Raw genomic sequence first — 16,214 nt, forward strand, 5'->3', positions numbered from 1 at the left:
CTTGACCATGGCTGCTGTTCCCTCCCAATCGCCAGTGATGTGACACCAGTGATGATAAGGAGGGCAGCAAAGGCACATCCCATTTGGGAAAGGTTTTGTTCAGTAATATGGACAGCACATGGGCCCAGTAGTTTTTATAAGTTGCTGTACCCACCTGCCCCGGTCTCAGGTTGTCCGTGTCTCCCCTCCTGGTAGGTTCGCTTACACTGTGGCTACAATCATGCTGAGCACACTGGTCAGGAAACTGAGCCTGCATCCTGTGGCAGACCAAGTAGTGGAGATGAAGTACGACCTGGTAACCACCCCGAAAGAGGAGGCTTGGATCACCGTCAACAAGAGAAGCTAGGCTGACCCCCAATCAGCCAGCCAGCCTGTTGCAAGCTGGGGCTGTTGGGGAGGGACCCCTATTGGTAGGATGTGGCAATGGTTGTTCAGATCCACCCCAGGCACTGTACCCTTCACTTCTGTGCAACAGGATTCCTACAAGTTTCAGCTTCCCAGCTCCTCCCCACCCATGAAACATGAAGCTAACCACAAAGTGACAATCTCTCATCATCAGATACCTTGACAGAAGAACCTTCATCAGAGCTGAACTACCCTTATTGCAGTGACGTGACACTGTATAGCGATATGGAGTTTGAGATAGCTATTCCTCATTTTACTGGAAATTCCAGGCACACACACATCAATCTTGTGAGTGATATACACAATGAACAACAAACACCACTGAAATAAAATGGGAAAATATTCAGAGAAACATTTGCCTGTTTTTGGGAGTGAGAGAGGAGAGGGAGTGACGATGAAGTGAGATAAGAGATCATGGTGACCACAATAGCATCAAATAATGTTGAATTGATGTGCAGACCTGCTTTTGGAATAATTGGTTTTGTGGCCAAGGCTTTTGGTGGGGTTTTATGTTGAGACTTGGGAACAAGTCTTGTCGCCACCCTGCTCGCCTTCAGAGTTTGAGTACCCAGTGCTTCCAGTGATAAAGCTCAGGAAGGAGCCCCAGGTTTCACTTCCTGCTCTTTGCTGAGCTAGCTGACCTTGGGCAGGATGGCAGAAGAGGGTGCCACAACTGGCCTCAGTGCTGCACCCATCACTCCGCACCTCCCCTCCTCCCACCCCGCCTCCCTTCCGTGATTAGCTAGTGGGATAAACAGCCAGGATTCCCACTCCCAATCAGTGTCCAGCGACTCCTGTGTGTATATGGACTTTGGCTGAAGGCAGGATCCGAATATCTTGCTGACACTCTATCCACAAGAAGACTAGGCTGGTACTGCCCCAGCTGTCTCCTTTCTGTCTGGAAAGGAGAGGGGACTGAACTGGTCTGTCAAAGTGCTGTTAAATATTGTGTAGCAGTTTGGTGCAATTATCATGTGTGAGAGCGAGACCAGTAGTTATCAGAATACTCTGTGATCATCATTTGTCAATAAAGTTGTGAAAGGACATTACAGAGGAGTATGTATCTGCCTATCACTGCTGCCTATAGAGATTAAGATATTCTTCTTGGACAGTACACATCTGCGGAGTGTTTAAAGCTTTTACCTTCCCTGCTGAGTCATGTGGAATTCCCTCCTTCCCTGTTGAGTCAACTGTGGAACTCCCTTGGGGTGCAATGTTTTGGGCTGGTCTCAGCAAGCGTTCCCTCCACGGATCACAGCTTAGCGAACCCTACTGGAAAGTGCAATGTGTGGACAATGCGTGAGGAAAGGTCTACGCACAAGGACTGGGCGCTTGGCAAAGATCCTGGAGGGAGAGACGGTCCCAGAGAGTGAAGGAGGATAGTCTTGGAGGGTGTGAGAGATTAAACTTGGAGCGAGACTCTGGGCAGGAGATACTTTTAAAAGGATAAATCTGAACCTGTACTGAATTCAGAGTGCACATGTAGTCAGGGCAGACTCATCAGGGTTCAGCTTAAGTTTGTTCCACATCTTACTGCGACTCTCGTCATTCATGACCCCTCAATTCAGTTGCAGCCTTGTACTGGCTAATGCCACAACATGACTCATTAACACATTTTAGTGGGAAGGTGGAATTGTATCATTATTCGATGATGGTGGGCATAAAGCAGATGAATATTCAAGAGTAGGCCAAACAAGCCCTCCCCTTTCTCAGAACAATGCCCCCATCCCACCTTCTATCCCTGTTTATACACACACACGCACCTGCACACACCTGTGCATCCAAAAAATGGCACCTCTGATATGTCGCCCTAGATTCTGTGCTCAAGTCACAAACATCTGATGCAGAGGTAAGTGTTCCACCACTGAGCCATGGTTGACATCTGAAATTTACTGTTGGGGTATCAATGAAGAGTTAAATTAGAGGGCTGATTTTAAACTTTGTACCTGGCAGGAATGGTGTAGACTGCGGTGTAAGATGGTAGGCCGGGGGGAGGGTTCCTGAAACATCCTGACTACAGAAAGCCCATGTGAGTTTGTTTTATTTTTGCTTGAGGTTCCTTGTGGGCCATTAAATCCAGAGTAGGACTCAAGTAAATCTTGAAACAGTGCATGGGAGTCATGAACGGCTGGTAGCACTGCAATTTTCCACATCAGGGCTCCCTTCCAAGCATGAGGCGATGGCGACCCTACTGAAAATGACGGAAATCCAACCCTTCCCCACACACCCATTTACTCAATCACCTTGTGCAGTATGTACTCCTGTATTTCACCTGGAGGAAGAGATTTGGTCAGGCATAGCCCAAATCACAGGATGCTCATCCTTAATTGTCTTCGAGAAGGTGGTGGTTAGCAATTGAATGGCTTGTTAAGAGTTAACCATACTGCTGTGTGTTTGAAGTCACATAAAGGGCCAGACAGGGTAAGGAAAGTAGATTTCCTTCTCTAAAGGACATGAGTGAACCAGATGGGTTTTTACAACAACTCACCATTACTGTTGCTTGCTTGTTAATTCTCGATTTATATAATTAACTGAATTTAAGTTCCCCCAGCTGCTATGGTGGGATTTGAACTTGTCCTTGAATCATTAGTCCTGGCCTCTGAATTGTTAGTCCTGTAACATAGCCACTATGCTAACCTTCCTACTGCCACAAGTGGGCATCCAGGAAAGTCCTCATTATTTATGGGTTGAGTCTTCCATGTTTGAAGGAGATAAGCATTGAGAAGTTTAGCCAGTAGCTGTCCTTGTACAATCAATGGGGATACTTGGGATGTGCCACTACTTACAGTTAATAGTCTGTGTGCACAGTGACAATTCTTAACGGAGCTTCACGAATCAGCGTCTTACTGCCAATCTCTCAACTTCCAACCACCAGGAACCACGGTCTGCCTTTAATGCCAAAGGCCACCATCACAAGCACCTGCAAAGAGGTCCTTGGCTTCTCCACCAGGAAGCAGCGTGACTGGTTCAATGAGAACGACCAAGTAATAGAGACCCACTAGTGTGCAAGTGTAAAGCCTTTGCAGTCTGGAAACTTCACCACATGTCCAAGGTAAAGCAGCAATCCGACAGGCTCCTGAAGGCAGTGGTGCAGCATAAAACCCGGGACATAAAAAACAAATGGTGGGTAAAAAGAGCACGAGAGATCCAGCAACTTGTGGGCACCAACGACGAGCGCTGTTTCTTCGATGCCGTCAAGGCGATCTATGGCCCAAGCACTCAAGGGCCCACCCCACTGATAGCCAAGCATGGAGGACAGGGAGGCAGTCAGTACTCGCCGGAGGGGACATTTCGAAGAACTCCTCAACCAAGACTCTGTCTTTGATTTAAATGTCCTCAACTCCATCCCTCAACACCCTTTCCAGCTCAGTCCCGGTGCTACCCTAGTCCAGAGCGAGGTCAATAAAGCCTTTCAACAGCTAAAGAAAAACAAGGCCTCTGGAGCAGATGAATCCATGCAGAAATCCTGAAGCATAGCGGAGGTACACTCCTGGCACGACTGCACACCCTTATATTCTTCATCTGGGATGAGGAGTGCTTGCCTGGGACTTCAGGAATGCTGTAATTGTGACTGTATTCAAGAAGGGAGACAAGAACGATTGCATCAACTACAGAGGAATCTCCCTGTGGCTGAAGAGCTCCTTCTGGAGTCGCAGTGTGGCTTTCACCCATCGAGAAGCACCACAGACATGATCTTCACTGTGTGGCAAATCCAAGGAAAATGCAGGGAACAATGCGAAACACGATACATGGCCTTTCTTGACCTCAAAAAAGCCTTTCACTCTGTCAACCACAAAGGCTTATGGAGCATCCTGCTCAAATATGGCTGCCCTAGGAAGTTTTTCACCATCCTCTATCTACTCCACGATGACATGCAAACTGTGATCCTCACCAACCAAACCACCACAGACCCTATCTCAGTCAAGACTAGGGTCAAGCAAGGTTGTGCTATTTTACCTCTCTGCAATGCTGCACCTCACCTCCAGCAAACTACCCACAGGCGTGGAGATAATCTAAAGATAGACAGGAAACTGTTCAACCTACGCCATCTTCAATCTAAAACCAAAATCCCTCCAGCCTCAGTGTCTAGCTTCAGCATGCAGACGACGCTTGTGCGTGCTCTCATTCTGCAACAGAGCTCCAGCTCATTGTCGACTCCTCCAAAGCATATGAGAAAATGGGTCTTTCACTAAACACTTGGAAAGCAAAGGTCCTCTCCCAACAAGCTCCCACAGCACTACACCTCCCCCCGTCAATCAAGATCATAGTGTCATAGAGTTATTTACGGCACAGAAGGAGGTCATTCAGCCCATTGAGTCCATGCCAGCTCTCCACAGAACGATGCAGTCAGTCCCACTGCCTGTAGCCCTGCAAGTGTATTTCTCTCAGGTGGCCATCCAGACTTCCTCTTGAATCAGTGATTGTTTCCTCTTCCACCACCCTTGTGGGCAGCGAATTCCAGGTCATTACCACCTGCTGCATAAAGAGGTGCTTCCTCATAATTCACCTGCATCTTTTGCCCAATACTTTTAATCTGTGGCCCCTAGTCCTTGTATCATTTGATAATGGGAACAGTTTTTCCTGTCTAACTTATCTAAGCCTGTCAATCTTGTAAACTTCAATTAAATCTCCCCTCAATCTAACTTTGTGACTAAAAGCCTCCATCCCTGGAACCATTCTGGTAAATCTCCTCTGCACCTTCTCAAGGACCCTCACGTCCTTGCTGAAGTGTGCTGTCCAGAACTGGACACAATATTCCAGTTGGGGCCTAACCAGAGCTTTATAAAGGTTCAGCATAACTTCCCTGCTTTTGTACTCAATGCGTCTATTTATGAAGCCCAAGATCCCATATGCTTTACTCTCTCAATATGGCCTTCCGCCTTCAAAGATCTATGCACATGCACCCCCAGGTCCCTCTGTTCCTGTACACTCTTTAGAATTATGCCATTAAGTATATATTGCCTCTCCTTATTCCATCTGCCAAAATGCATCACTTCGCACTTGTCAGTATTAAATTCCATCTGCCACTTGTCTGCCCACTCCGCTAGCCTGTCTATGTCCTGTTGCAGGCTGTTCATATTCTCCTCACTGTTTGCCACACCTCCAAGTTTGGTGTCATCGGCAAATTTTGAGATTCTACTCTATTTCAAGATCCAAGTCATTTGTATATAGCAAAAAAAGCAGTGGTCCTAGCACTGACCCTTGGGGAAGACCACTGCCTACCATCCTCCAGTCTGAAAAGCAACATTTACTGCAGTTTGCTGTTTTCTGTCCTTAAGCCAATTTTTTACGCAGTTGGACACTGGCCCTCCTGTTCCATGAGCCTCAATTTTGTTAACCAACCTTTTATGTGGTACTTTATGAAATGCTTTTTTAAAATCCATATCAACAACGTCCACCACATTCCCTTCATCAACCTTCTCTGTTACTTCATCAAAAAATTCAATTAGATTAGTCAAGCCTAATCTGCCTTTTACAAATCCATGCTGGCTATCCTTAATTAACTCAAACCACTCTAAGTGTCCGTTGATATTTTCCATGATTATTGTTTCTAAAACCTTACCTGCCACTGATGTTAAACTAACTGGCCTGTAGTTTCTAGGACTGTCCTTACACCCTTTCTTGAATAAGGGTGTCACATTTACCACTTTCTAATCCTCTGGTATGTCCCCCATATCCAGGGAAGATTGGAAGATTATGGCAAGCCCTTCCGCTCTCTCCATCCCAACTTCCTTTAGCAACCTGGGATGCAAGCTGTCTGGACCAGGTAACTTATCTACCCTAAGTATAGCCAGTTTTTTTTAGTACCTACAACCCTCTCAATTTTTATCCTATCCACTGCCTCTCTCTGCTTCTACCGATATTTTGTCAGATTCCACTTCCTTCATAAAAGTACTCGTTAAGTATATTAATCTTGCTCTGCATCTCAAGTATATATTATCATCCTTGTCCCTAATAGGCCCCACTTGACCTCTTGCTACTCATTTACTATTTACATGCTGGTAGAAGATCTTTAGGTTCCCTTTGATGTTGACTGCCATTCTATTCTCATATTCTCTCTTTGCCAGTCTTATTTTCCTCTTCACCTCCACCCTCAACTTATTGTATATGGCCTGGTTCTCCCTTGATGAGTTCACCTGACATGCATCACATACCCTCTTTTTTTTTAGTATCATCATAATCTCTATCTCCTCCTTCATCCAAGGAGCCCTGTTCTTGAATCCCCTACCTTTTTCCCTTGTTGGAATGTTTCTAGCCTGTACTTGAAGTATCTCTTTCTTAAAGATAACCCATTGTCTCGCTACAGCTCTTCCTGTCAGTCTTTGGTTCCATTCTACCCTGGCTAGATCCCTTCTCATCATGTTGAAATTAACTCTCTTCCAATCTCGACATTCTATCTTATTTTGATCCTGGTTTTTCTGCATTACTAGTCTAAACCTTATGATACGATGATCACTGTTAATCAGGTGCTCCCCCCACAGACACTTGGTCCACTTGGCCCAACTCATTTCCCAGCACCAGATCCACCAATGTCTCTTTTCTAGTTGGGCTGAGAACATACTGAGAAGTAAGTTCTCCTGAACACACTTCAGATTCCTCCCCCTCCTTCCCTTTACTCTAAAACTATCCCAATTGATATTTGGGTAATTAAGGTCCCCCAGTATCACCACCTGACATGCACATCCCCGTGATTTCCCTGCAGGTTTGCTCTTCTATCTCTCTCACTATTTGGAGGCCTATAGAATACCCCTTGTTGCATGATCATATTCTTTTTGCACCTCAACTCTAACCAATGGATTCTGTCCTTGCCCCATCAAGGATATCCTCCCTTCCCAGCACTGCAATGTCTTCCCAATCAGGACTATCACCCCACCTCCCTTTTTTCATTCTCTATCTTTTCTGAACACTTTATATCATTGTATATTAAGCACCCAGCCCTCACCATTTTTAAGCCACATTTCCGTTATTGCCACTGCATCATATTCCCATATTGCTATTTGTGCTTATAGCTCACCAGCCTTATTCACCACACTTTGTGCATTTACACACATGCATTGTAATCCTTCTGAGCCCACTCCCATCTCATACGGAACTACTCCCTTCTCTAATAGTGTCTAATACTCACACTCTGACCCCACCTAATACTTTACTATTTCCTACTCTAGTGCTATCTATCTCTTCCAATTCTCTGTGCACCTTGATGTTCCTCTCTTGTTATTATCTCCTGGTTCCACACTCCTGCCAAGTTAGCTTAAACCCTCAATGGTGAGAACCTGGAAAATGTGGAACATTTTCCATAGTTTGGGAGCTTCCTGTCAGCGAAGGCAGACATAGATGATGATGTTTATCATCGTCTCCAATGTGCCGGCTCAGCCTTCGGCGACTGAGGAAGAGATATTTGAGGATAAGGATCTTGAACTAAGATCACTGTTACTGGGCAGCAGTGATCCTTGTGCTCATGTATGCTTCAGAGACTTGGACAACCTACAGCAGGCACCTCAAAGCACTGGGGAGTTACCACCAAAGGTGCGTCCACAAGATCCTCAATCCCTTGGCAAGAAAGGCGGTCCAACAGCTGTGCTCTCCTCCAAGCCAACCTGCCCGGCATCAGGGCGTTTATTACCCAAAATCAGCTCTACTGGGCAGGACCTGTCGTTTGCGTGCCTGACACCAGACTTTTCTACTCAGAACTTGGTTGCGGCAGGAGACTCCCAGAAGGACATCGGAAACACTTTAGAGATGTCCTCAAAGCTTCCCAGAAGAGATCAAACATCCCCGTTGACTTGTGAGTGTCTGTGCTTGTGACCGTCCGAGATGGAGAAAGCTCATTCAGGAAGGTGTCGTACACCTCGAGAGGACTTTGTCAGGAAAAGGTGGAGGCCCGTCACATGGCAGAGTCTGCAGATGACGCATTGGATTTATCAGCCATCTCAGAACCCATCGTACAGGAGTGGAAGCAAGTCATCCTCGATTCCGAGGGACTGCCTTAAAAAGAATGAATTTCTTGCACCTCATGATCTCCCAATACATTTTATTCATGTTGAACAGAAGAACTAGATTCCATAGGCAAGCACGTAATTCCTGATCCTCTCTTGCCTACCCCAACCCGATCTACATCCATCTCTCTCGCTAGCAAGATGAAGATCAGTCTTTCTTCCCCAACATGATCAATGCCCATCTTTCTCCCAACCAGATTTATAGGGAAATCGGTGTGGAAGATAATCAAGGATGGTGCCTCCATGAATCATGAATACCAGCACTATTGAGGCTACTTTTTCCTGGCTGGTTGCCTAAATGTGCCTTAGTTTCTCATATTCTACTCGTGGGTATAACCCAACATTCAGTATCCTGAGAAGTTCTTGGCACTGAGGGACTGAGGTGGTCCTCCTCCCAAGGCAACTTGGTCCTGGAAAGGCCCTGCTTTGGGCCATCTGGTCCTCTGTTCCTATGTACTGCTTATATAGATCTCTGAGGGAAAGGCTGGGTGCTTGCCATGTGCTGCTCCTTCCTGAGAAACAGCAGCATCGTGTAGGCCGTCTCCAGCCGTAGTCATTCTGGTGGGTCTTGGGTTTGGGTGTCCACTGATTAGCAGTTCTAATGGTTACAGACAAATTCTGAGAGAAAATGGCTTGTATCCTGTTTGCTGGGGATTAAGAAATATTAAGGGAAACCATTTTACATAAACTAATTACTTATATGTTTGCACTATATTCCATTTTTAGATTAATTCTGTAGTTTAAAAAAAAAACTAAAATTGAAAGGTTGCACAAAGCTGAGAACATGAGAGTACAAAGCTCGCATGCAACTTGCGTCTGGGCCACGTTATCCATTGTTTGTATTTAGATTGGCTTTATCGTCCCAACTGTAGATTACATTCCCTTTTTAAATCTTGCTAACCCGAACATCGATGTTTTATGTGCAACTTCGAGATCATAACATTTAGCAAAACCTCGGGACACGTTACTAGGGGTTGGAACTGAAAGTGGACAAAGGGTTATGGAGGTAAAGGTTATAGATTAGCACAGTTTAGGAACAGCAAGATCATAACCTCAAGGGTGAAAGGGAAGGAAGAGATCAGCTGGCTGTAACAGACTATTCATATATAACCTCACTGTTGGTTGTGAGTACAAGTAACACTTTATTACACCTGCGACAGTATATTTGAATTCATTATTAATACAGGCACAGGACTGCAGCCTTCGTCTATATATTAAAGCAAAAACGCATTCTTAACAACTCACACCCCAGATGGGTCACAAGTTCTTCTGCTTGGCATGTTTATTAATATTGCTCACATTACAGTTTATTTTTGTTTTGTATGTTTTATTTTGAATTGAGGGTGTATAAAATGGAAAATGCTCGCAATTGAGAGATAGAGAAGGCTAATTAATGAATTAATCCTACAGGGATTATTAATGGCTGCAAAGGCAGTAACTAAGAGGTTAAATGAATATTGCGATTTTATTCAGAAACTAATTAGCAAGTAGTTAGATGAAGAATGGGAAACCAAGAGTCGTGAGTACCTGAATGTTCAAGTAGAGGAATTTTGAAATAGTAATATGGATTTACTCCATAAGACTGAGCAGTTGAGAATCTACAGTGAGGAATTGTAGGGAAAAGTGCAAGACCACCTTTCCCACCTGCTTCTATTCCTGCTGCAGTAGATAATTTATACTCATGCAGGAGATGTCTTTCCTCAGAGACCCAGCACTAGTCAGACTCAGTACCAGATTCCAGGGTTCAGTTCCATTTCCCAAAGCTCAGGGCTCAGTCCCACACTGGCAGCTCCGTTATCAGTGCCCTGACCAGATCAACATCCATCTGTCTCCCCCTGCCCCACCCCATTCAGAACTAGGTTCATTTCTCATAATTAGTAATCTCATTGTAAGGGATATTCTGGGGAAGAATGGTCATAATTGAATTTCGCATTGAGTTTGAGAGTGAAGGAGATAAGTCCGAAACTAGAGTATTAAATGTAAATGATGGCAATTAGATAGATATTAGGGCAAAGTGGTGAAGGAAGTTAGATTAAAAGGTATGACAGTAGAAAAGTAAATCTGAACATTTTAAAATTATTTCATAATTTTCAACGAATATATGTTTCAGTGAGAAATAAAAACTACATGGAAAAAGTGATCCATCATGGCCAACTCAGGAGGTTAAGCATAGTATTAGTTTAAAAGAAGAGGCATATAATATTGCCAAGAGTTATAAGCCTGAGGATTGGCAGAGTTTTAGAAAACAGCCAAGGTTGACCAAAGAATTGATAAAGAGGGAGAAAATAGAATGAGAATAAATTACCAAGAAATATTAAACCAGATTGTAAGAACTTGTACACGTATGTAAAAAGGAAGAGAGTAGCGAAAGTAAACGTGGGTCACTTAGAGTCAGGAGAAATCATAATGGGAAATGAGGAAATGGCAGAGATGTTAAACAAATATTTTGTGTCTTTCTTCACAGTAGAAGACAGTAAAAAGTAGTGAAAACATACCAGAAATAGTGCGGAACCAAGGATCTAATGAGAGTGAGGAACGTAAAAGTAATTAATATTAGTAAAGAAAAAATACTGGAGAAATTAATGGAACCAAAAGCTGACAAATCCCCTGAACCTGATGACCTACACCCTAGGTGGCTGCATAAATAGTGGATGCATTGGCTGTGATCTTCTAAAAATTTCCAAGATTCTGGAATGGTCCTAGTGGATTGGAAGGTAACAAATTTAACACCGCTTTTTAAGAAAGGTGGGAGAGAGAAAATAGCTTGACATCAGTTGTCGGGAAAATGCTAGAATCTATTATTAAGGAAGTGGTAACAGGGCACTTTGCATTTAGCAGATACAGCAAGGTTTTATGAAAGGGAAATCATGTTTGGCAAATCAAGAATTTTTTGAAGCTATAGCAGGGTAGATAAAGGATAATCAGTGGATGTAGTATATTTGGATTTTCGAAAGGCATTCGGTAAGGTGCTACACAAAAGACTTCCACAAGATAAGGGTTCATGGGGTTTTGGCATTGATACAGGATTGGTTAAAGAACAGAAAACAGAGAGTGGGGGTACAATGCGTTGGCAGGCTGTTAGAGATGTGACGCAGGGATCAGTGCTTGGGCCTCAGCTATTTACGATCTATATTATTGACTTAAAAGAAGGGACCAAGGTTTCTTGACCATACAAAGTAAAGTGAGAAAATAAGCTGTGAGGAGGACACAAAGAGTTTGCAAAGGAAAGGTGAGTGGGCAAAAAATGTGAGGTTATTCACTTTGGTAGGAAGAATTGAAAAAAGAATATTTTTTAAATTATGAGAAACTATTAAATGTTGGCGTTCAGAGGAATTTAGGAATCCATGTACATGAAGCACAAAGTTAACATGCAGGTACAGCAAGCAATTAGGAAGGCAAATGGTATGTTGGCCTTTATTTCAAGGGAGTTGGAGTACAAGAGTAAGTCTTGCGACAATTGTACAAGGCATTGTTGAAACCACACCTGGAGTACTGTGTACAGTTTTGATCTCTGTACCTAAGGAAGGATATACTTGCCTTAGAGTGGTGCAATAAAGGTTCACTGGATTGATTCCTGGGATGGGAGGGGTGTCTTATGAAGGCAGATTGAGTCAAATGAACCTATACTGTCTCGAGTTTAGAAGAATGAGATGTAACCTCATTGAAACAGATAGGATTCTGAGGACTTGAGAGGGTAGATGCTGAGAGGCTATTTCCTCTGGCCAGAGAGTCTAGATCAAAGGGCCATAGTCTCAGGATAAGGGGTCAGCCATTTAAGACTGAGATGAAGATAAATTTCTTCACTCAAAGGGTTGTGAATCTTTGAAATTCTCCACCCCGGGGGCTGTAGATGCTCAGTCGTTGAGTATATTCAAGGCTGCGATCGCTAGATTTTTGGACTCGAAGGGAATCAAGGGACATGGAGATTAGGCGGAAAAGTGGAGTTGAGGTCAAAGATCTGCTATTATCTTATTGAATACACTCGAGGGGCCTTGTGACCTACTCCTGCTTGTATTTCTTATGTTCTCTCTTTCCCCCCCCCCCCCCCACCAACCAGATCTACATTCATCCCTTATCGGATGATTCTTTGTCCAAATGTTAATACCCGTGACCCTGAAGCCAGGGATTATATGGTTCAGAGATAGTGGCCAGATACATCCCCAAGCCCTGCAGCCATGACGAGGTTAACTGTACACATGAAAGGTTTAGAGCAGGAGAGAAAGAAAGGATTATTTGTAATCTGTCAGGCACTAACCAAACATCTAATGCCGTGCAGAAAGCATTGCAATAAAATGATGGAAATTGAGCAGGAGGACAAGAAGTTAGTATCTACAGTTTCACAGGAGGCAGAGTCTGTAATGCAGTTATGTAAAATGCCTTGGTTAGTTACACCAAGAATTATGGAAAAGAAAGAGAAATTAGAAGTTCACAAGGCTGTTACCTGGGTCTTCACTCCAGGCTTGGATGAAGACATGGACTCTGACCAATAGCCTAATGACACTGAAAACGTGATAGGGGTACATAAACCTCTGTCCTGAGATTGTGAAAGGTGCTCTATTAAATTTTTTCTGCCATCTCTATGGCAACAACTTGTGATTGGACTGTACTGCATCACAGGGGAAAAATACTTTACTGAGTAATGAACAGCTTTCAGAGATAAATAGTTTGTGTGCATGAAACATTTTCACTTTAAATGAGTTGAACAAACTAAAATCCTATCTTCCCCAACATGCTGGTGTTGCACAGTGAGGGTAACAGCATTGGTAACATAACCAATCAGCTAATGTTTTTTGATTATTTTATCAGATTTTCAATTCCAAAAGATGCAAGTTCTTTGATTTTTGGGACTCCTCCAGTTATTAGTCATATGGTGTGCCTATGGTGCTGTCATTTAAAGTAGTAATGTAAAAAAATTGGTCCACTTTAAAAAAAATTAAAGACCAGACCCATTTAGGCTAAAATTTGTTTTACAGAAATTATATACATTTGATTGGGAAAATCATATCTATGACTTAATTATATCACAATCTCTGCAAGTTTTGTATTGTGTAATGTATGATAGCATCATTAAATACACAAAGTTTTTAAAAAAAAGCTAGAAGCGAGTTTGGAGAATTACAAAGTTAAAATCACAGGATGAAATCTTGTTTAAAATCAATTTTGACTTTTTAAATCACTGCTTCTTTAAATTTATATGTGTATAGCAAATCTGAAACTACTAAAATGGTGACTGACTCCATCCCACAAGGGTTTATTTCAAATTTTGAACAACCAAGACAGTAATTAACCCCTTCTATTCTCCAAAGTCTTAAAGAAATTACGATCAGATCTTCAGGTCTCCTTAAATATCTACTGTTGCAAGTTTGATGAGCAACAGTGCTGAATGTAAAGACATTGTTTAAAGTTTCAGGACTCAAGTACTTCAAATTTTGTTTTAGGCTGACAGTTTACATGTTTCTATTGACATCAGAATATCGTCAAATGTGTGTAAAGCTTAACTATGTAAATACCCTGCTTTAACCCATTTAGTCTTTTTTTAAATTCATCTTGGGATGTGAATATTACAAGCAAGGCCCGCATTTATCCCATCCCTAATTACCCTTGAGAAGGTGGTGGTGAGCCACCTTCTTGAACAGCTGCAGTCCATGTAGTATAGATACACCCACACTGCTTTTTTTCTGTCGTGATTTGATACAACTGAGTGGCTTGCGAGGGCAGTTAAGAGTCAACCACATTGCTGTGGATCTGGAGTCACCTGTAGACCAGGCTGGGTAAGGATGGCAGATTTCCTCCCCCTGAAGGTGAAAGTGAACCAGATGGGTTTTAACAACAATGTATTATTTTCATGATCATCATTAATGAGACTAGGATATTCCAGATTTATTACTTGATTTTAAATTCCCCTGGCTGCTTTGGTGGGAATTGAACTCATGTATCTGGAGTATTTGTCTCGGCCTCTGGATTACTAGTCCAGTAACATTGCCAATATGCACCTGTCCCCCATTAGGTTCCTTTATCAGCTTCCAACATAGGGGGGGACCATGCCCTGATAGTTAGCTTTAAAGGCAACTGCCAACACGCCTGCCTCTGCTGTCAATCAACTTAGCCTGGACATTGCTTGTTTGAAAAAATATCAAACCAGGGACGTACAGTTCTATGGTTACTCCAAGAACACTATGACCTCTCAGAACTGACGATACAACCCGCATAAAACATTGGGAGGGGAGCACCAACACACTGAGAGGGGAGACCGGATTACAACATGCTTGATATTTTAATGTGATCCAGGAATGGTTTAATTAGCAAAGTAAATGTATTGATAGTTCCCTCACAATTTGATCCGAGCTTTTAATCTAGGTTTAAGAGGTAATGATTTTTAGTTTATTGCACATTAAGTTTCTTCCAGGACATCGACGAAGATGAAACAGTAATCTTATGTGGACATGTAGTTTAATTGGACAGGAGGAAGCTACTGAGTGCATGGGGTGTAAAAAGAAAAGTTACACCACCTATTGGAGTCTAAAATTAGTATCCTAGGTGGTCAGGGTTGATAATTATGAACTTTATGATAACAGAACAAGGGTTAGGGCAAAAGGACATGTGAGTGCACTCATGAAAAACATAAATCACATGGAATAATCTGGCAAAGGGTATCAATCAGAAATCAATGCACAATCTAGTTAAGAGTAGTTATGAAAAGAAAGACAGATTTGCATTTATATAGCACTTTACAGGATCACTGGATGTCTCAAAGTGCTTTACAGCCAATGAAGTACATCTTGAAGTATATGATTTTTAATGAAGTGTATTTATGAATAGCTAATTAATGGCTTTCTCTTGGAATGTATTTGTAACCTGACCACATCCTGTAACATTGGGACCATGCAGGCAAAGATTCTAATCAAAGACCTCCAGATACCACCTCCTCTCCATTCCGCCCTGCACCCGATCTTTTGATGGCTTGTATCTGCTGTCACATCTGACACAGTCTTGGGATACTGGTGTGTGCATGCACAGATGTGGTATGTTGCCTGTGAAGCAAATATTATGCAGGATACATAATGAAGATGCACTAAAGAAGGGGCCTCAGATCAGTTACATTGACAACAACACTACATGAAGTGGTTAATGTGGTTCAGGAGGTGGAGAATGTAACAATACTGATTTAAACTTTCTATTCAAAGCACTGACAAATGCTGCAAATAAATAAACTGAATTTTACATAATGAACCTATCAGGATAGAGTAAATCACACTGGTACCAATCTGAGGGATTGAAATGAAAGTAGGGGAGGGCATAGAATTTGAAATTCAGAATTTGATTGTTGCGTTCCCTTGAGTTAACACAGAAATTGGAGCAATTGAAAGCTAAGGAGAAATAATACATAATCAGAATTATCCACAAGTGGAAAAGGAATGCTGGAGGATCTTTTTTTAAGTCCAGAGGATGATTTCTTGATATAATATTTGTGGGGGAGGGGAGCTTAGTTTTCATTGTTGCTTTCTGTATAATGTATTATGATTTTCTTTGTATCATTAATATGAGTAATATTAATTAAATGAAACTTAGCTTAGAAGAGCAAATGGCTTGGGATAAGATTGTGATGCTAACAAGGGGAGGTGTGGATCTTAGTTTTTTTTTAGTTTAGTTTAGTTTAGAGGTACAGCACTGAAACAGGCCCTTCGGCCCACCGAGTCTGTGCCGACCATCAACCACCCATATATACTAATACTACACTAATCCCATATTCCTACCACATCCCCACCTGTCTCTATATTTCCCTACCACCTATCTATACTAGGGGCAATTTAT

At 42.6% G+C, this 16,214-nt stretch overlaps 1 protein-coding gene across 3 annotated transcripts in view; it reads left to right on the forward strand.

The window, feature by feature from the left end:
- cyp20a1 (cytochrome P450, family 20, subfamily A, polypeptide 1) overlaps positions 1-13,673 on the forward strand; it is a 52,157-nt gene extending 38,484 nt beyond the window's left edge. For 2 of the 3 annotated variants that reach the window (XM_068026856.1, XM_068026857.1), the window contains exon 12: positions 196-13,673. In XM_068026856.1, the coding sequence (XP_067882957.1) occupies positions 196-346 (151 nt within the window). In that variant the 3' untranslated portion in view covers positions 347-13,673. The remainder of the gene's footprint in view (positions 1-195) is intronic. The other variant, XM_068026858.1, reaches the window with a different exon arrangement.
- The last annotated feature ends 2,541 nt before the right edge of the window (positions 13,674-16,214 follow it).

This window comes from Heterodontus francisci, unplaced genomic scaffold (genome assembly GCF_036365525.1).
Source record: "Heterodontus francisci isolate sHetFra1 unplaced genomic scaffold, sHetFra1.hap1 HAP1_SCAFFOLD_1256, whole genome shotgun sequence".
NCBI lineage: Eukaryota > Metazoa > Chordata > Chondrichthyes > Heterodontiformes > Heterodontidae > Heterodontus > Heterodontus francisci.